Raw genomic sequence first — 23526 nt, 5'->3', positions numbered from 1 at the left:
CAAAGGCCTTCAGTAAGGAAGCTCCTCAATACCAGGGCATGGTCAATTCTAGTGTCTCGTTATCCTTTTTTGCCCTGAAGTCTAAGCTATAACTCTCTTCCCACAGTTCAAAGCCAGTGTTTCTTGTTTCTCTGTGACCTTAAAGAGAAGCAATGTCAGAAAAGTTGTAGTGTGCCACTCTTCCTGCCATTCACTTTTATCTTTTTTTTCATCCAAGACCAATCCTTTCCCTTGTTTTACGTAGGTCAGGCTTTCACTGATCAGTCTTTCTGTTTGACTCTGGTCTTTCTAAGTGATACTTGTCTTCTTGAGCAAGGAGCTGCTAGAACATTACAGCTGAGTACAGCATAAGGATTCCTTCAGTTGTCTTGAGGACAGCACTCCTATTTATGTAGCCTGTTATGGTGTTTTTCTGTCCTCTAGCTGTATTACGTTGACTGAGTTCAGCCTGTAATCTGCTATGATTCACAGACTGATTCTGCTGAATTCCTCCCCCGTTGTTCTCCAGCCTGAATATATCCAGTAGATGATTACTGATTGTAGTACTTTGCATATGCCTTTGCTGACTCTTGCCCTATTTTCTCCTGACCTCATTTTACAGTTTCAGTTTGTTTTAATTTCTGTTTCTGCCCCACAACATGCTTGCAGATCTTCTCTGAATGTTTGTTGTGTTTAATAGGTGTCTTTCCTATGCCAATATTCAAGTCACTAATTGAAGTATTGGCCAAAACAGTTTCTAAAGGAACTCTGGCAGGTGGTCATTTGCCTCCCTGTTGTAATAAATAGATATATCAATGTTACTTTTGTAGTTTTGACCTACTATTCCACAGTCTAATTTTGTGTCCTACTTCAGGAATTTGAAGGGGACACTGTTAATCAAGTAGAACTTGAAGACAGAGATGGATTTTAATTTGCAAAGTATCAGCTTAAAATGAATACAAAACTTAGAAGGATATTGGGTTGGACTGGATCATCAGTGAGCGCTGTTATATAACCTAAGGTGTTCATAAGTGGATTTCTTTTACCCTAGTTTTAAACAAGTCTAAAACTGACCAGTTTTCAAAGTGGCTTTGTTACTTGTCCTCAGTCCAGCATCCAACTTGCAGGCTGAATTTAGTCATGGCCAATATATATCTGCTCTTGTGCTTAAGTGGCTCGTCCGCCAGCACATTTGCAGGGGAAATCAGCATTCACTTTTGCTTCTGCAGCTTCAGGCTTCCCACTCCCATGGTCATCCCGGTGGCTGGGTTCTGACTGTCATGTTTGCCGTGACTTGGAAAGATAGTCAGTTTGTATACAGCCTCCCCACTGCTACCTACAACGTCGTAAATATTTTTCTAGACTTTGTCAGGCAAGATATTTCAAGTGTCGTATTTGCATGTTTTGCAGCTGTGTTTCTCTGATTGACCAGTGTATCTTCCTCTTCCTTTCCAAATGATGAATTGTCAAATCGCAAAGTAGGGAAGTACATATGTCAGCCATGGATGTGAATAAATCATGTGGTCCTTGGTGAGGAACTGTGGTGCTCTTTGTCACCTGCCAAACACAGAAAAATATACGATCAAACAGAATCCTGCTTGCCAGAGATATATAGTTTAAGACAGTAAGTGATTATTTGGCAACATGCTGGACCCAATTTGATTGATATTTGCAGAATGAAAAACTCTTCAGAATGAAGCGTTGGCAAGTCCAGAAGAGTATCAAAGCTACACCGTGAAATACTGCCAGAATAGCTTGTTGTGGAAATTCTTGTGGATTACATGATGGTGCATGATGGAGATGAGATTGTAAAAGGCACATTAGCCAGGCATGATCATGGATTATATAGTTTAAACAAATTAGGAAAGAAAAAAATTCTCAGCACAGGCTCTTCCATATAGAGGGAATCAGCTGCCAAGGAACAGCATGCTTTTAAATGAGGTGTAGCCATCAAGCTATTTTTTTTTCTTTTTTTTCCTTATCTTTAGATATGTTTTTGTGTGAAAAGGGAGTAGGCCTCATTATGTATATAGGCCTCATATACTGAAATTATAAGATGATACAAGTAATATTTAAAACCTTTGCTGCTTTCTCTTATTGATCCTTATTTAAACCAGAATAAAACAAATGGGTTTTGTGCAAGAACTCTTAGTGGGCAGTGAAGGTGTTACCTAGTGATGTGTGGCTGAAATTAAAGCCTGGAATTAGATAATATTATCCTTTTAAAAATATTTAGCTTAATCAATGGTAGCATGTAGCCTCCCCTCAGGATAAACTGGGAGAACATTTTTCTGCTTTTATTGAGCTTTTCTTTGTAGAGCATAATAACACAGTAACTTGGTATCTTAAAAACAAACAGGAGAGAAAGTGCATGACATCTCTAAAGCCAGTGGTATAATATCTAGGGTGTATAGAAATAATTCTTATAATATCTTTAGTCACATGAACAGATCCATGAGAATGCAAGGTCATTCTGGATCAGTTAGAAGATCCTCCCTCTACCTTTTCTACCTATGGCAGTGATGTTAAGTTGCTGTCTGTGGTAGTCAATGAACAAACCAAGCACTTCCTTCAGCTGTTTTCCACTTGGGAGACTGCTTGAGCTGTATATGGTTTTTGCATACTTAGAAACTCAGTGTTTTTTTTTCATTTAGGCACTTGTCTTATCTTTCAAATAAAAGTAAACTTCCAGCATCCACAAAATTCTTTGACAAGGATTTTAAAAGTTTGCCACTTCACTGCATGAAGAACTAACTAGTTCTCTTTTGCTTGTTGGTTACTAGCTTCATTCAATGGCTACTAAAGGAGATGGTGAAAGTCAATCTCCATAACAATTTTATGCCATAAAATTTAGATTTCTAATATTTTCCCCTAAATGGTGTCATATCTAGACTAAAGAGTCTTCGCTTACTTATATTCCCCATACAGACAGTGTACCATATTTTATCCATCTTTCTTCTTTCACTTGGAAATTTATCCAGCTCTACTGTGTCTTCTTTGAATAGAGGGGACTAGAACTGCGCGCAGTACTTAGTGTGGCAGAAGTTTGGATTATTCTTTCAATGACATGTTCTCTGCTTTATTTTCCATGCTTTTATTGATCATGTCTAGCCTGCTGTTTGCTGCTGGGACTTCTACTGAGCAGCGTTTCCATCAATTAGTGTGCCATAACTTGAGATCATTACTCCTCAGTGGTACTGGGCAGCTCAAAATAGGTCATTTTAGAGCAAGATTAGGTTCGTACATCAGTAAATCTACGTTTGTCTACACTGGATTTCATTTCCTATTTTATTGCCATCACTCAGGTTTGCAGTGTCCTTCTCCAGTTCGTACAGAGTCAGCTGCAGTCTTCATATCTGTGGTTATGAGCAATAGCTGATATTTATACCTCATTGCTCACTCCCCTTTCCATGTAACTTTTTTCATGTAACAGTTTAGGTCCAAGAAGTTGTTCTACCACAGATCCCAGCAGAATTCCAGCAAGGACCTCCACCCATTGTGAGAGGCTAATTTCTTTTTAATAAATAACTAATTACTCCTAAGCTTTGTTTTCAGTCTTTTAACTGTTGGACTAGGAGATCTGAAAACTGTTGGTGAAGGACATTGCCAAAAATCTTTTGCAATTCCAGACAGAGTATCCGCTCATCTTTATCTATATGCTTTACCTCTTCACAGAACACTCATAATCTTGTAAGGCAGTACTCTCTTCTGTTTATTTCCAAAGCAGTCTTATTTATCCAAGTGTCCATTAATTCTCTTATTCTTACTTTCTACTCATTTGCTGACTTGCAAGTCTATACCTCTTCAAATCTCCTTTTAAAAATTGACATCACATTTGTGACCCAGCTGTTCTGAAATGTGAAGACTGTTTTTTTAAGTGAGAGATTTCATGCCACTGCTTCCATTGCTTTCAATTACTTTAATTTACTGAATGTTTTTATTCAGCTATTTCATCCATATTCCTTCCACACTTTGGACTGCGGAATATTTGTACTTCAAGTATCATATCTCAAGTAACTCATCTGAGCTGAACTGAAGCAAACAAATCAATCAAGTGCTGAACTTCGAAAAAAAATGTGATGCTTTGTGAATATGCTGGGCTCTGGTGAACCAAGCATGAACAGGCAGCAATGGCAGAGCTTTGAGCTGAGGAAGTTCCCCTACCCCTTGTGGAAGGGAGCAGCACCCCTTCCCTGCTGCAGTGGACTGCAGAAGCTTTCTCCTGTGCAAGGAGCAGTACTTTTACCAGTCGGCTGTGGAGTGGAACCACTGCTGAACAGCGGTCCTATAGCTCCAATTAGCTTTTTCTGCTTTTAAGGAAAAACACTTCTCTCACTGGACCTCAAAGTGAGTCTGAAATTTAGCTCAGTAAAGTATTCAGTTGCAGTTTGTAAAGGCCTCAGTAGTCTTTTAGTACAAATAATACAAATGCCTTTGAGGGTATCACAATTGCAGCTGAAGGTCCAGCAGGCCAATGTGTCCCGTCTCTGCCACACAACAAGAGCTGTAGCATGGCTTACTAAACATGGAACTGTTTTCAGTTTTCCCCTTGGAAGATTCCCTTTTGCTCCACGGTAAGCCAAATCATTCTGGGGAAGCTGGGGAAGAACTGTTCACAAGGGCGTGTGGCAATAGGACGAGGGGTACTTTTAAACTAGAAAAGGGGGGATTCAGGCTGGATATTAGGAAAAAAATCTTTAATCTGAAGGTGGCACAGGTTGCCCAGAGAAGTAGTGGAGGCCCCATCCCTGGAGACATTCAAGGTCAGGCTTGATGGGGCTCTGAGCAACCTGGTTTAGTTAAAGGTGTCCCTGCTTACTGAAGGGGGGTTGGACTAGATAGCCTTTAAAGGTCCCTTCCAACCTAATGCATTCTATGACTCCCCATCCTTGGATCAGAAGGACAATGTTAGTAGGATTTTATTCACACATACTTTAAGTACAAAGTTATTTCCAGAGAGGACATGTATAATAGTATCTGGGATTTTCTTGACATGTGCCCATCTTTGCATTATTGTCATTACTCCTCTCTGCCTGTCTGACCAACAATACATTTGATTCAGCTCAGAGAAGTTTAAATATCCATTTTCAGTGAACAGACTGATCCTTATAATTCTTAGGCCAGTGCGTAGCATGATGATCATGGCCAACTGACAAATCACAAGCCATTGCCTGGGAAAAGTGATAACTGTAATTGAAGTGGGTTACTGAGCCTTGCTCTCTGAAAGATTTAACCATCCTGTGACTTAAAAGGGGTTCTGGATTGTGTTGGCATCACAGTCTTATCAATAAATGATTCTACAGTTGCAACAAACTGTTCTTTTGGAAGCTTTCTTGTATACAAATACCATTCATCTCGCAAAATTTGAGTAATTTCCATTTCTTGCCTGGCAACTACGAATATTAATCTGACACGCTTAACAGCACAGTACATAATTCTGGTAGTGGCTGGAATCTGTGTTGATTTCCTGATGTTTCTGATCTCGTAGGACTCATTTGACATGAAAAATAATGTTTCAAAATGGAAATACAAATCCATTTATAAAGAAGGATATGTAATTTTATCCAATTCATTGCTAACATCTAACTCACTGGGGTTTTCCTATTTCAGTATTTTGGTGTTGCATATTTAATACCAACATATTAAACAAATATGCACTAGAAATATTTCTCCTTTCTCCAAGAGAATGTACTTTGAGTTACACAGCTTTCACTCAGCCCTCAGTTTGTAAGATTCTGCTCTCCAAATAAGAAGGCCACCAAGGAATATTTTTTAAATGTGTGAAGTGGACAGGGTATGAAAGCTGCACCCTGTGTTTCACTGTTTTTAGTAAATTTTGTAAATTTAGATACTTCATTGTGAGTTGGGTATCAGTTCTCCTTGGCTTTTCTCTGTAATCTGAAATAATTAGAAGCTGGTTCATGAACCTAACTAACTCTAAAATGTAGACCTCACTGAAGTATGGATTAAGAGAAGTAATTGTGTTTCTTCATTAAGTTCTTATTGTAGTTCCCGTTAAATACAGTGGAAGATCCCACTGATTCCAGTGGAAGATGAATTGAACCTTAATCTCTCTTCTGACACTAAGGAAGCTGTTACAGCAGGAGAGACCTGTGTATTTCTGTGTTAATACGTCACTTTTTTCCCATTTTTTTTCTCTTGTGATTGCAAATAGCTACTTCAAGTGGAATATTACATGACTCTGCTAGAATGAAGAGTCCATTGGTGTGTGAAAGCCTCAAGAAACCTAAGTTATAATGATGTTGGTGTTTTCCTTACTAGGTTTGAAAGCTACATAATGCAGTCATTTTGGATTATTTTTTGGTCTTGTTGGTTTGCTTACTTCTTTATGTATATCTTTAGGTCCTGTCAAAGAGAGGATTTTTTTTGGTTTTGTACTATTAAATGTAGGAAACTATAAGATCCTCTGCAGAAAGTGTAACCTATATGAATAGCTGTTGCTCAATTTGTCTTATCAAAATCTATGAGATTGCATGTGGGTGTGGAGACTGCTTATAAAAATAATGGATACCGGCAAACCTTACTTTTACACAAAAAAGATATAAACTTTTGTACAGCTCTGGCATTAACCAGATGTGATAGATGAATTTGTCAGCTTTGTGCCTGGTTCTGGATAAGTCACATACTTCTCTGTATTCAGTTAAGCAGGCTGTGCAGAGTTGAAGATCATCAGAGTTTGGTATAGTACAAAACTGAGGACGTGTGGTCAGGGTTCACTGTAAAAGTGCATTGGGTTTAATGCTAACACACACCACATAGATGAATTTAGCTCAGTCCTAGGTATTCCCATGAGTCACTTCTTTATTATTCTTCAGTAAATTATATTGGTGATAGAGGAGGAAATTGCTTAAATCAAGTCTCATGAGAAAGTCAGTTAAATGAAAACATTGTATTTACTACGACCAATAAGAGCTGAATTCAGATTTGTAAGACAAAGTACAGTGTGAAAAGGTTTATTGCTGGCAATATAAATGTTCACTGGAAACAGTATGACTACTGTAGGTCACTGCATTAGTCATTTTGAATGTTATAAACTCTTTTGCTATTAATGTGCTTAAGAGTTTTATATTGATGTTTAAATAACTGGATAGAGATACAACAATGTATCTAACCTGGTCCCCAGTTTTTAAGTCTTTTACTTGTAGAAGTACCCCCATTAGATTTGATTGCCCTTGATTTATGTGCCTTAAGTTCCATTTGCTTCAACGGAGTTATTTCTGATTTGTGGTTTTGTAAATGAGAAGGGACTTGATCCCGCTGGGACTGGGCAGATGTTTACAAGTTTCAGGACAGGGACGATGGTTACTAAATATTTCATGTTTGAGATTTAAGAGGAAATGAATAGGAACATTCTTGCTGTGAAACATTTCTTGCTGTAATTAAAAAATAAACCTATATTTTAAATACTCTTTATACTGTTTACATGATTGAAATAGCAGTATCAGAACTTTTGTCAAGCCTTACTCACATACTTTATTATAATTACATATGAAAGAATACAAATTACAAAGAAACAATAAACCTACTCTAAGGAGTAGCTAATAATGTATAGAATATGGCAGTTCAGTTTGCTACTTAAAGAAACATTCATGAAACTGCTTGAGTATCTATCCTCATTATCTCACGATTTTACATTTGTTTAGTGAAACACATGAAATAGTATTGGAAGTCAAAAAATAGTGACAAAGCTCATTTCAGGTGATGCAGTTACATCACTTAGATATTTTAAATTACAGAGTAGTGAGTTAGGAAAGAAAAAAAATATTCAAGAAGCGGTGGCAATTTTGTTGACCCATCAAACTGTTAAGGTATTTGTTTCCTATTCAATGGCTTCATTATGGGGGCTGTTTACTGAAACAAATATTACCATATTGCCTAACAGCTTCTTTGCAGATACAAACATTTGTTATGTCTTGAACTCTAAATGCATGATGACTGTGTTGATGTCTCTTGAAATATTGCAGAGGTTAAGTATTTTTTGTACAGCAGAAAATAAATGCACTTTGTTGCACTCATTTTTACTTGCAGAAATAAGGTGGTGACTCATTGGGCTTCACAAAAAGGGGCATGGACTACTGGTTTACATTGCACTGCTTTGTGTATTTAAAAGAAACAATAGAAAAGATTAATGGCAATGAAGGCAGTAATTGGTTTCCTTTTGAGAATTTTCATGAAATGTGTAATGTTGCCTTGGAACTGTAAACCCACGGTCGCAGGTTGCTGAGCAACCTTGCATTGCTTTATTTGATGGGGACATGAACTTGCCAATAGCTGTGATGCGTCCTTAGGCAAAGCTCACAGTGACACTGGGGGTGCAGTTATTAATGTCCATCATTGTACTTGAATTTTGTAACAATTCAGATGACAAATACAGAAGTGGTTTCCTTTGTCATCTCCCATCAGTACTTTTAGGCTAATATATCTGTCGGAAGACCAAACATGAACTTCATACAAAAGCCTTCCCCCTACCCCCACTCCCAATAATTGATGACTCTGTTTTCATAAATTTTTAGCCACTTGTTTGAATGTTTTTCTAATAGCCACAACCTGTTTATCAGTCCTAGACAGGAAGCAGATGAAACTCTTCCTAACTGACCTTAAAAGAAGTATTTCAAGTACTATAGAGAGACTTCTTTCAATTTAGTGGTTGTATAATCAGCATAGTGTCCAGATATCTTCCACTTCTCACATTTTATTCTTTCTTAACTTCACTGAGAACATATTTGAATGCCCTCGTCTCTGGGGAAGTGGTACCACACAGCAAGGGTTCAGAGGGTAACTGTGCACAGCACAGTTCAGATTCAAGGAGTGCTGACAGCCCTTGTCCTCCCATAAAGATTGATGTACGTTCTTGTTCTCCGAGCTGCAACAGCAAAAGGTAAGGGCCAGGCTCAGGCACTGTTTCTGTCATAATTTTTGAAAGGAATATGTATTTACTGTGGTCTCCTGTGACCTGTGGTATATCAAGGCACAGTACTGCTCATCCATGTAAGACTCAAACATCATTTTCACCTGGTCTTTGTTCAGGCAGCTTTTTTGTTGGCTTTATTTGCCTTACAGGTATCTTCAGGGTTTCTATTTTTATGATTCAGCTTGAATATTTTAATTTCTTTTCCCCTGTGCTTTTAGAAGTACCATTGTTTGTAATCAAATAACATCAAAATGTATTTTTGTTTTAAAGAAAATCTGCTAACCTCTCCCTCTTTTCAGAACTTGGTAAGGCAGAAAGACCTTAATTCCAGTATCCACAGGATTTATATTAATATATAATCTGAAAAAGATGCCACAATCCTCTTTGGAAGGATCATTCATCCTGTATTGTAGGGTAGATTAGATTAAATGAATAAATCTTAGTGTGATTTAGCATGTATTAGAATAAAGCTATGATACAGTTCTAATTTATATCTTTATAATATCTGCCGTTATTTTATAAATTCATATTACCTCCTGAGACCTTTGACCTCTTTTATGACAATGCTTTCTTGCAAAGATACTAAACCTTAGTTGTGTATACATGATAAAACATTTATTTTTTTTATGAGGCAAAATATTTTATATTGCCATTTGGTTGTTAGTTTTTTTCTCTTTTTTTCTTAAGTAAATCCACATCTGAAATAAGGTTAACAAGAGAGCACTAAAGTACTGGAATCTCAGAAGAATTTCATTTGGCAATATTTGTTTTGAAATACAGCTGTACAATGTAACCTCCATGCAGAAGGCATGATCTGGGGAGCTTTTTCCAGTTTACCCGAACTTTGTAAAAGTTATAGGCCAGTTATCAGTCTCAGAGGAAATTTAATTAGTTTTATATTGCTCAGTGTATTTAATCATATGTTCAGAATATTAAATTTCTCTAGAGAAGTAGAATTTTGGAATTCTATTTTAGAATAAATCGAGCTAGGAATTTAGAATTCTATATTTAAATTTCTATTTTAATTTTAACTTAATTATGTTAGAATTCAGACTCTAAATATGTTTAGATTATATTCTGGAACACAGTAGAATGCCTTGAAAAGAAAACCTATAAGAAAAAGTATTTTTATAGACGTAATGCACAATTAAATATACCAACTCATGTGAAGAATTTCCACTGCAAATTGGAATGTTCTTTTTATGTTCTTTTTAATCTTCATTTTTATTTAGTTTAGCTGTGGTAATATTTTCTGAGAATTTTAAATGTCCTAAAAGAGACATGAAAATTCAAGTTCACATTAAAATTTATGAAATGAATTTGAAAAAATTATCAGCCTTGATACTGATGTAGAATATCAAGAATTATAATTGACCTCAAGGTATTGTTACTTTTTTATCCAACTGGCAAAGGCACATGAGAAGTTAAGAGACTAGAGAGTTTATGTTAATTTTTCCAGTGAAAGAGTTAATGTGCTACTTTGTTTTTAAAGCGAAATACAGCAGCCTGTAAGCAACAGCAGTGATGTTATCTGAAAAAACATAATGCAGAGCTACTTAATTTTAATGTGTCTGTTACTCATTTTTGACATGAACTGTTTGAAAATGCAAGCTATACTTTCCTAGCTCAAGGTAAGCACCCAGACAAAATTTTTCTATTCAAATAGCTAAAACACAAAGGTAAATAGAAAAGAAGTCCAGAGTGGTGTTTTTTAATTCAGTACCGTGGTATGTTTTTCTCCCCATTTAAACAGAAGGAGAGGGGTTGCTAAGGGTAGAGTGGCAAAGTATGTTAGCATGTTCCTACCGTGTGAAGAGATACAACCTTATTTATTTCTATGGAAATTGTAATGTTTCTGCTGTAATAGCCATGTCGTTTAATTTATGTTTAATATGTTTTGAGGTTTTTCAAATGCGGGTGGTTCAGAAGGGAATGTCCTTTTTCTGGCTGAACTCTCCTGTCTTCCAGACAAAATATTTAACAAACTGAGCAAGGACTCTTGATTTTAGTAGTGTTTTTTCCTATCTAGTAGACTCAAAAAATGCTTCAGGGAGGGGTGCATTTAAGACCAAGCCAAACTTCTTCAGTGTTACTATTCAGGAACACCAACACTCTGGCAGACGTATCAGTTTCCATTAAAACAAACCTGAAGAGAAAGGAACATGAGACAGGCAAAGATATGAGCTACTTCCCTACCTTGAGCACACGCAAGATGTTTTCACAAGTTGGGCTGCTGAATTTCTCTTAGTTAATTGAGCTTAAAATAGAGCTCAGAACTAGGTTACTTGGGCATTTGAGTGTAGCTAGAATTCAAGCTTTTGGAGTAGTCTGTGTTGCATATGAGAGGACAATCTGTGTTCATACCCACATTACCTTGGTTCAGCTGTTGCTTTAAATTAATTTAGTTACCTAAATTCTGGCACATTAAAAGTGTGCGCCCTCCCTCCGATAGATATTCTTGTAACATACAGATTCAGACCCTCGGTAATACAGAGACTAAACATCATTATTTCCATTTTTATACTGGTCATCAGAGCAGTATTACCTTGCTACTGAAGCCCAAGACATGACCGTAGCATTCAGTAGTGCCAGTGATTTCAGCTTTATTTTACCTGTCTGCAGTAATCCAAGAAGCTGTTTTAACTCATGCAGGGTTGTTTACAATATCAGTCCAACATGGAACTAGGAGAGAGCTTAAATATTTGGGTGGAGGCCTCTTAGGAGTTGGAATGTTAGATTTTAGGTGGAGTGAGGTCTGAAGAGCCTGTGCTTCTCTCCTAAATATTTCATAATCTCATCTTTGTGAGTCCCAAATCCTCCAAAACTAAAAGTGGTGTGCTGTGCCATATGTGGACAAACCTTGCTACTATTTCTTGTAATAACCCATTGTGGGTGAAATTCCCTGTTCTGATAACAAAAAAAAAAAAAAACAAACCAAAAAAAACCCCAATAAAACCCCTTTCAATTACAGGATATATTTGGGAGAAAAAGACCCCCTCATCTCAGTCTGCAGGTCAGATTTGGGAGTAGCTCTGCAACTATCCTCATATTGGTTGCTCCTCCAGCCTCAATATGGTGGAGATCTGTCAGCGCTGACTCAACAGTGGAGTTTTGGGCAAGACAGTTGGAGGTTAGGAAAGCATGGGCACTGTTACCGTATCTTAAGGGAAAAAAAACAAACCCAAACCAACCCTCAGAAACCTCCAGCACACAGTTTTGCTGCTTGGAATACAGTTCAAGTTCAGGTTCCAGGTCTTGGATGAACATACTCTTTCCAGATGGTCTGGGTAGGTCAGTGAACAACGAAAAGTCTCTGCAGGGCTTTCTTGCCTCTAAATGCTGAGACCAAATCCCTGGTTTTAAGATGTTTAATACTTCCTAAGTCTGGAGAGACACAAGAAGAAAAGGGAGCAGCAGTTTTCTGAGATACCAAAGAACCTGTCTTCATGTCTGGATAATGAGGGGTCAACATGGATCAGAATTAAGGGTTATGTACTCAGCATTTTCATGTTTATTACACAGTGGTGTACATCACAGGAGCACAAGCAGTATGTGTCAACATCTGATTCTTTCAAAATGCTTTGTGATACCAGGTTGGCTTCACTGGCATTTAATGCAGGGAAGAAAGTTCTTGGTAATACCAACAGGTTGTTTCAACTTCAGATTGAAAGGTTTTGATATTTTTGCTCTGAAACATAATTTTCAGTTTGCTTTATGTAATGTGACAACATTTTAAAGTTTGAAATATAGGTGAAGTGATGTCAAAATGAAGTGATGAGAGTAAACCTGATGAACTTTCTTCATCTTACTGTTCTTGGTATTTATTTCTGTCAAGGACTTTAGCACTTTCGAAGTTTGTTGCAGGTCTAAAGAAGTGAAGGGTCAGATCTTCAACCCCATTTGAAATAACACTGCTGTATCTATTTGTAATGGTTTATGTTTCAGGTCTGCACAGAGGCAGCAGTTCTGTGCTTCTTTGGCTCTTCTAGTGCTTTAGAAAGTTACAGAACTGGACTTGGAACTGATCTGCCTTCCTTTCCCAGTTCATTTAAGACCAGAGTTATTAAAGATTGGTGAAACAGGGACCCTTGCAATGTATCTACCAATTCACCAACTCAACATTGTATTATTTCCCATTCAGCCCACTGGGAGAAGTATACTTTGCAGCCAGATATCTAGGTATTATGTCTCTTTAAAAAGTGTTTATTTACTAGATAAGAATCTTCTGGGAAGGCATCTCTTGGGTTCCTTCCCATTAGCTTGATCAACTTCCCTGGTAATGTTCTGGTACACAGACATTTGAGTGGTATGTTCAGAACTTAGTTGTGTGTGTGTGAGTTTGGTGCTCATATATATATACACACATTAATTATATACATATAAAATAATATATAAATATTATATAAAAATGTAAATACACTATATATATATTTAATGTGTATATATAGTCAACTCTAGCATTTGTATTCCATTACAGAGTTTATGATGATACACTGTGGATGTACATGAATTAATTAAATTATGTCCTAAAATATCTTAAGATTGCCTTAGGCTGTAAAACCACATATGGAAGAAATATTTTTCAACAACAAGATTAGAAAAATTGGCTCTTGCTTCATATTATCTTAAAATTCACACATTTTCTCAACTTCCCATAGAAAATAAGACCTAATAAATATAAAGTTAGTGTAAATATTTTAATGCTTTGGTTTTCTGAGATTCCACTGTTTTATTGTAGGATAGTTACTTCCAGGAATTATTTCATCCTTGAATAAATGTATCATAGTGCTATGAAAATATATGTATCAGTTTAAAATATTCAGTGATGAAAATGACTTCTAAAGAGTGTAAGTCACACCCCTGCCATTCATTCTCCTTGGTTTTGCCCAGGCAATTCCTCAAGTATGTTTCTCTATTTCTTTTTAAAGAAAACAGGTTCTCCAGGTCAAAAAGGAGATTGCAAAGATTTCCCAAGTATAAAACAGTTAAATTGCCATCAGTCTCTAAGGTAGTTATCTATACAGCCCAGTGTTTCTGTCTTTGCATTGCTTTTCCTCTGAGACTGCCTCTAAGACCTAGTAGTTAAAAGTATAAAAAACAATTTAACAAGAACATCCATAATGATAAGTTTTATTGTGCTATATTGCCATGGTTTAACTGTTCTCCAAGTGGTCCAAGGATTTGGAAGGTCTAAGTAAATTCCCATTAAGGGAAAAGAGGGCAATAAAATTTTTAATAACACTGGTGTTACCTTACTGTGAGAAGCGTTGGGAGTTAGTGAATATGAATTAAATTCCATTTAAAAGATTTGAGATCCTTTCATTTCATTGACTGCTATGAAAAAAGCTGTAGATCTGACCATTTTAATTATGATTATGAATAATTATAATTATCTGAACACTGATAGTGCCTGGAAGACATGGCATTAAAATTACTACACTTAATTCTAAGGGTTTAATTCTGTCTCCTAAGCCCAAGGTTTCAGAGGGAGTACAGCTGTCAAGCATTAGAAAGCCTCAGGCTGTTCCCTTTGGCTGGAAGACAGAGCATGCAGATCCCTCCATCTCTTCTGTGGGTGGCTACTGCTACGAAACTGTAGGAACTCCAGGAGTGCAGTTAGGTCATCTCTTAAATTTGCAGTTTTGAAAGCCCTCAGAGGGGTCAGCTAGAGTTTATTTTAAGCAAGTAAGTAAATAAACAAATATCCACAAACTAGTACAAGACAGGACACAGAAAACTGGGTGTCACTTTGTTCTGTGTAGTAGATAACAGGGCATATGTTTATTTGCCTTAAAATACAACCTATTTATGCAGTTCTCTGTAGTGGTAAAATATAGTTAGTTACCTGTTGCAGCAGTATGTTTTCAGTACTGTGTGTGCTTGTGTAGAGACACGCAAAGTAGTAGGTTTCTAATTCACTCTGAAGACAGCAAGATCCATAAAAAGTTGAACTTTTAAAAACTACTTTGATATGGTGAATATGTGCTTTACCGAGGTGAGGCTGCACCTTGAGTACTGTAGGCCACTCACTACTAGAAAGACATTGAGGTTCTGGAGCATGTTCAAAGAAGGGCAATGATGCTGGTAAAGGGTTGAGAGCACAAGTCTTATGAGGATTGGCTGTAGGAACCGGGGTGGACTAGCCTGGAGAAAAGGAGGCTGAAGGGAGACCTAATTGGTCTCTACAGCTACCTGAAAAGAAGTTGTAGCCGGATGGATGTTGGTACGACGAGAGGAAATAGCCTCAAGTTGAGCCAGAGGAAGCCTAGTTTGGATATTAGGAGACATTTATTTCACTGAAAGGGTTGTAAAGCTCTGGAACAGGCTGCCCAGCACTGAGGACTCTGGAGGTATTTAAAATTTGTGGTGCTTAGGAAAATGGTTTAGTGGTCATACTGGCAGTTTTAGGTTAATGATTGGACTTGATGATTTTAAAGGTCTTATCCAACCACTGTTAGATCATCTGGTTGTTAAAGAAATGGTTCCTCATGTCCAGCCTAAACTTACCCTGGCACAGCTTTGAGCCATCCCCATGTGTCCTTTCCTTGCATCTCGGAGAGAAGAGATCAGCACTTCCCTTCCTCAGGAAGTTGTAGAGTGCAATGAGGTCATACTCCTTTTCTCAAAACTAGACAAAACCAGAGTCCTCAGACATTCCTCTTAGGATGGTTCTGGTCCTTTCACCAGCTTTGTTGCCTTCCTCTGAATGCACTCCAGAACATTCACATCTTTAGTTGTGGGGCCCAGTACTGCACATGCACTCCAGTCAAGGCCCTAGAAATGCTGAAAACAGCAGGATAATCCCCTCTTTGACTGGCTGGTTACACTGTGTTTGATGCACCCCACATTGCAGGTTGCCCTCTTGGCTTCAAGGACATGCTGTGACTCCTATTGACTCTGCTGTCAACTAGCACTCTCAGATTCCTTTCTGCCAGCCAGATATAGCTCCATTCACTACAATCCAGAGCTCTTCTCTTCAGTCAGTTCTTCATCCAGCACACCTCAAACCCACTCATCCAGCAGTTGGACAACTTGTCCAGAATGGTGGTGTAAGGGACAATAGCAAATGCCTTACTAAAACCCAGAAAAAACTACATCCACTGCCTTCGGGGGTTGGACCCGATGGTCTCTCGAGGTCCCTTCCAACCCCTACAATTCTGTGATTCTACAATTCTATGATTCCCTTCCTCCTCTAGATGGGTGACCTTGTCATAGAAAAATAAGAAATTAATTTAACACTACTTTCCCTTTGTGAATCCATGTTGACTGCACCTGATGATTACTCTTAAAATGCCTTTCAGTAGTACACAGTCTAATCATCTCCACAAGTTTTCCTGGAACTGGGATTAGACTAACAGCTATGTAGGTTTTTGGGTCATTCTTCTCGCCCGTTTTGTAAATTGAAATAACACTGGCTAGCTTCCAGTCAGCAGGGACACCTCCAGAAGGCCTAAGGTCCTGCAGCTCTTTGAGGTGTCCACAAGAAGTCTTCTCCATAGAGGTTTAAGAAGTGGTTTTGGTTTTTTTTGTGGGCATACATGTGGAGTGGTGACACCAGGCTCATCGATGCTATAGTTATACTGCTTCAGCTGGAGTTGCCTTTTTCAAAGAGATGGCAGCAATGAAAATTATTATGGCGGTTCTAATATACTTTAATTATGTTTAGTCAAACCAATGCCTGTTTAATATATGATAAACTTACTGGGTTTAATTTAATGTTTTGGTAATTTACTTAAACTAATAAATAATATTCATGTAAAACATTCAAGTGCTCCTTAAGAATAGTAATTTAATATCAATATTTCTTCTTAGTCTACTTTTCTTAGACTATATTTTCAAGATTTTTGATTTCTAATATTCTAAAAGCATATTCTTGGAGTTTTTAAAAAGCTTATTTCCAGTTCTCTTTGAATTTTTATTGTTGAACTCTCGAGTTTCCTACATGTGTATTCTTACAGATACAAATTTATACCACTGTATGTTGGGTTTTTTTAAGATTAGAGATTTTGAGTGTTTCTCCATCATCTCTGGTGATTTTATTCAAATTTATTTGCAAAACCTGGCCTGTTTTCTGAGGTCACTTTGAGTTTCAACTTGAAATGATAGTAAGCTCAATTATCCCTTTTTTGCTCATTAACTTTTAACTAAATAATTGAGTGTCCTGTGAGATTTGCAGTACAATAAAAGGCCAAATTCAAAATGAGTTGGAGAGACATTCTTCCTAAAGACAAAAAGTATTTGTTTATAGGTGCACGAAGGTAAAGTTTCAAATTATGAATCTTTAGACATTAATGATTCTGAAAAGGCAAATTTCTTTGTCAAGTTGTAAAAGCTGCCTTAATTTAATGTTTGCATTGCAAGTCTGTACTGATGGAGTGAACAGGAAGTGTTTTTATTGTACCATTGTGAAATTTGCAGTTTCACATGAATTGATTTTGTACTTTGAGCTAGACATTAGCCTATGAAGTTGCCATTTCCATCTTTCTTTCATCTGTTTCTTTCTTTTCCACATTTGGCAAAAGGAGAAGCCTGTTCCTGTTACATAGTCTGATGCTGTGACCATTCTTTTTATAATTTAATTATATAAATAACCGAATCTAGTGCATTTCACAGTACATTTCCTTAAGCAAACTAGATGGAATGCTTTTTAATAACCATATAGCTATTTGATGATTTTTATACTTACCATTTGAAGACAGTTTGGGTATAGATTGATATAGAATTTACTTAAAGTACTGCATATAAATTAAACATTAAAAAGGTAGATACAGCCAGACTAAGCAGCTCAATTATAATCTTAGGTTATGCAGTTACTGCCTCAAGGACACTCCATCCATTTCATATCATATGTCCTTCTTTTGAAAGATGATCAGTGGGTTCAAGTAACGTTTCAGCACACAGGAAATTGTATAATTTATAGACTTTAAGAAATGAAAAACAGAAAACTGGCTTTCATAAATTAAATCTCCCTCTCTTTTTTTCTTCTATCCTCTTACAGATTGGAACACTGAAGGATTACTACCACTTCTACCATAGTAAAACAATTAAAAGGTCAGTTCTTTCAAGTAGAGGTACCCACAGCTTCATTTCAATGGAACCAAAGGTAAGAAAATCCACCTATGTGTCCGAGACAAAAGCCTTTGCATTTTTTATATGAAATATCATACCAGAGGACTTTCACCTGAATGGCATATACCATTACAAGAACTGACACACTATCTGTTTGCTAAGGTTCTGCTTCCCATTAAAATGAAGCGAAGACAATACCATGCTATTAAGTACGTGCTATTCTTGGAACATAAGATCCAACATTATTCATGGAGGAGTACAGGAATTTTGTTAATGCAGTAATCATTGTGGTGTGTTTCTCTGCAAAACCACATGTCTAACATTCTTGCCTGCAGATCTCCTTCTGTAAATCAACCAGCTTTTAGAATGAGGATGAGCAACATCGGGATGGTATGATGTTAAGAGAAAAGTTTCTCTTGCTTTTTTCTGGTCTTTTTCTGTGTATTTCTGTGTATGAGGGATTAAAATAAGAATATTCTTTTCTTTGGTCCTTTTGGAAGTTCCTATTGATACTAGTTTTAAGATCTATTTGAAAAATTGTGTCATATTTTTGGAGTATGCAATTTAACAGGTAACTGTCAACATAATGTGATTACTGAATTATAGTAAAGTACAGGATTGTCTTGTATCTGTAACCAAGACACACTTTTGTTTTAATCCTTTTGATTTCAGTGGTTAGTACCTTCATCACATACTGCAGAATTTAATTTCCTCTGGTTTTCTTTTTGAAAGGAAGCTTGGTGAAGATATCTTTAGCTTTTTTATGTTGTTCTTGCAACCCCCGCTCACCAGCAAACCACCCAACTCCCTGGTGTTCTTCAGTGGTGATAGCAGAGTCAAGGTTTTTTTAAGTCCTTGGGTGATGACTGTTGTCTACTAGAGTTTTGTCAGGTTTTACTTGACAGGTCATTTATGAGAAGTAAAAGTTATCTGTAAATGACAGTTTGAATACTATAGAGGTGCAGTGTACAAGTTGAGCATCAGACAGGAACACTTCTATAGTCTGGAAAGTCAGATTTAGGGCTGAAGCTCTTGAGGATGGGACAAGACTAGGGAAGTACACACAAGGCATGTTCATCCCTTTGTTGATAGTGCTGAACTGCCTAACCCTTTAAGAGCACCAGGGGCTCTGCTAAAAAGCCAAGTTTGGGGATTAGTATGAAAATGATCAGGGCCCAAATGTGTTTTCCCATGAATGCAGAGATCCACCATTCAAACAGCAAGCACTACACTTAGAATAGGTGATATCTGAAAAGGAAGAGAAAGTGTCCACATCTGTGTCAGTCCATGCTTGTGTCAGTCCATGCTCTTTCACAGAGGTGTAGCAATTCACACACCAAGGTTCAAGTTCCCATGTGTGTACCACCATAAATTCTGGTGCTGCACCCAGCCTCCAGATACCCACTCTGGACTTCTGGCAGCAAGGTCAGACTATTGTATCTGGAATCGCAAGAGGCTCTTAAGGCAAAGCACAGCAGATAAATCAGAGCTATCATTTGTTTTCCAGCACTTTACATGTTATGCCATTAAGGTCTTGTGTAACCTGTGCTACTGCTGGTACAGAATTTCTGAATCATTGTCAAATATCACTTTAGGACTAAGAAGTCCCAGTCAGGGTTGTGCAAGGTACTCAACCCTATTAATGTTTTTGTACACATAGAAAAGCTGAGAATCTAATACTTAGATCTGACAAAAGTGTTGTGATTGACTTTGTGGCTATTCCACTGAATCTGCACTTGGGGATTCTTGTGTGTCTGCAGATACGTCAATAAACGGGCATGTATTTATAGAACAAAGGCCAGTTTGTCCTCAGTTTGTATAACATTTAATGGTTATCGAAGCAGATTGGAAATTTAGTTGAATTATATAAACTGGACCTTTTAAAACCAAAATGTTTACTATTAAGTAAGGCACACTGCACGTCTGTGACAATTTTAAAGGACCAGTACTATATACTATTATACGTATGACTGTATCTAATGCCAATATTTGCAGCAGATTAGATGGCATGTGTATTTGTGAACAAAGGAACACTGAGATTTGTTTCCTTTCCAAATCATTTAATGGTAGTTTACTTAATGCTTATAATCCGCTCTGTATAACATGCCCACACAATTAACTTGATCTGTGCTTGCTTCAGACATGGATCACTAATTTGCTCCTTAATGAAATTTTAAATGATGGCATTTATATTGAGTGGTAATTCATTATGTAAATAACCTGCATATAATGGAACAGCCATTATCAATTCTGGTATTTCTAAACTACTTATTTGAATAGCATTTGATTTCACTGTGTGAACGCACAGGGAAAGATATATAGGTAATATAAAATCTTGTTATTGTGGATTTCAATTAATGACTTGCTTTGAAGATCTTTGGCTTGATTTTTTTTCTTCTGGAAAAGGCTCTTGACACTGTTAAAAACAATATGAATAGATCCATCAGGAAGCATAAATTGCATAAATGGAAGACATGTGGATTACACATTTTGACAATTTTCTCAGTATTAACTAAACATTACTCTGTATTTAGATTAAAAGATGAAGGATATGCAGTATAACATGATTTTGTCCATTATCATTGAGATCCTTGCCTGGCAATGATACATGTTGTCATTTAGAGATGAAATGGATTAAGTATTCAATGGGAAGAAATGCCCGAATGATACTTTATTGTCCCTAACATAGATTGTCATGTAGAAAATTTGAAACATAGCTTTACTCACAGCGTGTGTTTCAGGCCTGTGTATAGTCATATGATGTCTCCTATATGTTAATAGAAAAACAAAGAAGTGGGAGAAGTTTGTGGATTAAATGCAGAGATTAATACTGTGCATCAAGGCTAAGTATTGAATGAAATCTACTACAGAGGTTTCCAGTCTCTCCAGCTGATGTGCTGCTTGTGATTGGCCTTTGGCAAGGGTCAGTGAAAGCACCATACTGTGAATTGAGAGTGTTTTTTAGCTCTGTATAGTTTGCATAGTAAAGTAATTTTGGTGGTGCTGTAATGCATGAAACAATAGGAGCAGAGGCAAAAAGGAAGAGGGAAGATGGAAGGTATCATAAAGCTGTAATTCAACTATTAAGTCATTGAGTTTGTTGCTGGCAGGGCTTTTATTGAAATCAGATTATTATAGCACTACCAAGATTGGGAATAAAGAGCTGTGGTGCACCTCTGAGTTCACCACAGTGGTGAAATGAAGGGTTACAAAGTGGAAAAAATTGCAGAGAACCATTGCAACCTCATTCTAAAGTCAGACTTTACATCAATACAAAGCATAAGGAAAATCACATGGAGATTTTTATCACTAAAGAGGTTGCAGTTCCAATGAAATGTCAGAGTTGAAGTGTCTGTGCATGACAACAATACATGGAAGTTAAATGGACAGTAAAGATGAGAAAGCTGTCTTTTTATACTGAACTGTTACATGAGATGACGAGTTTGTAGTGAAGGGCTGTGATAATGAAATTTGTGAAATCTTCCACAGAATCAAGTAGCATAAATGGCACAGCAATAATCCTAGAATAACACAGTTCTTAAGATAATAAAAGGCAGTTTTAAGATTGATAATATATTCAAATTGATGTGCATACAAACTAAAGTTTTTTCCATTTTGCTTATGAGGTCCCCAATGCTTTGCATCACAATGGAGATCTGAAAAAGACACATGGCCCACAGCAGTCCTGTAAAATTAATAATTCGCGTTCCTGTACAGCATCACATTCACTAACAAGGAAAACACTTTACACTATTATTGTTTATTTATCAATCTCAACCAAGATGACAACAATTTTTAACTTTAATTATTTCCAGTTTAATTTGAGGGTTTCAACTCCTTGATAAGTCAGGTTCACTCATCTTTTAGAAATTGAAAGGTTTCCAGTCTCACTTCCACTGAAATAAGAAGTAAATCTTCCTAATTTCAGCTAGATACTCTGCTTGAGCAGGATTTTGCAGAAATGTCATGGCTTTGTCACCTCTGCTCCGGGATCAGAATAACTGAGGAAGCATTACTCCATACATACACATCTTACACAGCCTCACCCAACAACACAGAGAGAAGATCTGTGTGACCTGGTGCTAAAAAAGGTGGTTTTAGTACCAATTGTGTGGGGGTTTCTTGCCTTTGCTGTAGCGAGCTGAATACAACTGGTGGTAGCAGCATGTAAGATGCTGGCAAGCATCTCTTTGATGAGACAATATCAAATGATATGGGCTGTCATCAGAGGGTAGCAAAGTAATGCCATAATCCTGTACTTATTACTGGGAGGATATTCGTGAGAGGGCAGAGGGCAGCAGAACTGAAGCAGCTGCATGTTTCATCACGTTGCTATGTAGTTAGACCAGTTCATATTGCTAAATAATATCTTGGGTTGATACAGGAGATAACTCTCTAAAGAGTAGGGGAAAAGTAGGCTTTCACCAGGGGGTGATGGTCTTGTTTTGACCAGGCATATACCACTGCTTGTGGAGCTTGCCTCTGGGAAAAATATATTTGATCACTCTGGCTTAGGCTGTTCATTGCAAATAGAGAGGAGGGTTAAAATTTTCAGTTTCAGGAAGATCGTTGTCAAGCTGTGTTTTCCAATTACTTATGAATTTAAATGTTCCAAGATTGCAGTTTGAGGTTGACTAAGGAGAAAATAAAGCTTTGAACAATTTGGATTTAATGTAGGGGGCACAACATTCAGCAGGAATGAAGAGTGTTATTATGTTACTAAAAGCCTGCGCTTTTATAAGCCAACATCATGGACTTAGAGAAATACAGTTGAGAATCATTTTATGGGTAGGGCTATGTTTTATATTGGCAATGCTAAGTGCTAATTTGCTAAACCTTATTAGTGAACAAAAAGATTTTGTTAGCCAAATAGAATAACATAGCAGTTAAACACTGGGACCAGGTGAGTTACTGATGTCTGCCTGGGTAGCCATAATCTGTACAAGCACTCAGAGGACAAAGAATCAATACTACGCTACTTGGGTGCAAAATAATAGGAACTGTCATGCTGTTTTCCATGCTCTGAGTTTGACTGAAGGTTTAAGTTAGTTGTTAAGTAATGCAATATTTACCACTGTGGACCCTTTATTTAATTGCCTGAAAAAGCTTTTATGTGAACAATCTCTCCACCTTTAGCCTAGTCAAAATCAAGAATCAGACTTGCTATTTCCAAGGAGCCTGTTGCTGGGTGAGTTGGTGAGTTAGAACATGAACTGAATCATAATGTGTGAGAGGGCATAGGAACATCTCCCTTTAGCACCTGCCTCTGGAGTATTAAAAAGTTTCATGTAAACATGAGCAAATAGTCCTACAGCTTGAATCTTTTTTCAGTGCTTTCTGAGATATGAAGTTACTGTTCACTGATAAAGAACTGCGTTAGATCCAGCTGTAATTAGTGTTGTTTTAATTGCTCACCATGGTGTTGTAAATTTTGCACAAATTAGTTGATATTTTGCCTGCTTAATGGTGATTGAAATCTGTATTTCTAGGGGTGTCCTATATATTAGTTTTAGCTTAAACTACATTTCCATCAGGAAAAATCCCTG

At 37.1% G+C, this 23526-nt stretch overlaps 1 protein-coding gene across 1 annotated transcript in view; it reads left to right on the top strand.

Moving 5' to 3' along the window:
• The window catches only part of PCSK5 (proprotein convertase subtilisin/kexin type 5), a gene marked incomplete at its 5' end in the record, with an annotated part of 182677 nt that overhangs the window by 7888 nt on the left and 151263 nt on the right, over positions 1-23526 (top strand). Inside the window, one exon of the mRNA XM_084278334.1 lies at positions 17910-18014. Coding sequence (XP_084134460.1) covers positions 17910-18014 — 105 coding nt within the window. The remainder of the gene's footprint in view (positions 1-17909; positions 18015-23526) is intronic.

The sequence above is a fragment of the Gallinula chloropus genome (genome assembly GCF_964237585.1).
Source record: "Gallinula chloropus genome assembly, chromosome: Z".
In the NCBI taxonomy this organism is placed as follows: Eukaryota; Metazoa; Chordata; class Aves; order Gruiformes; family Rallidae; genus Gallinula; species Gallinula chloropus.
Note: the sequence above shows the minus strand (reverse complement) of the source record. Positions and strands in the feature narration are given on the sequence as shown.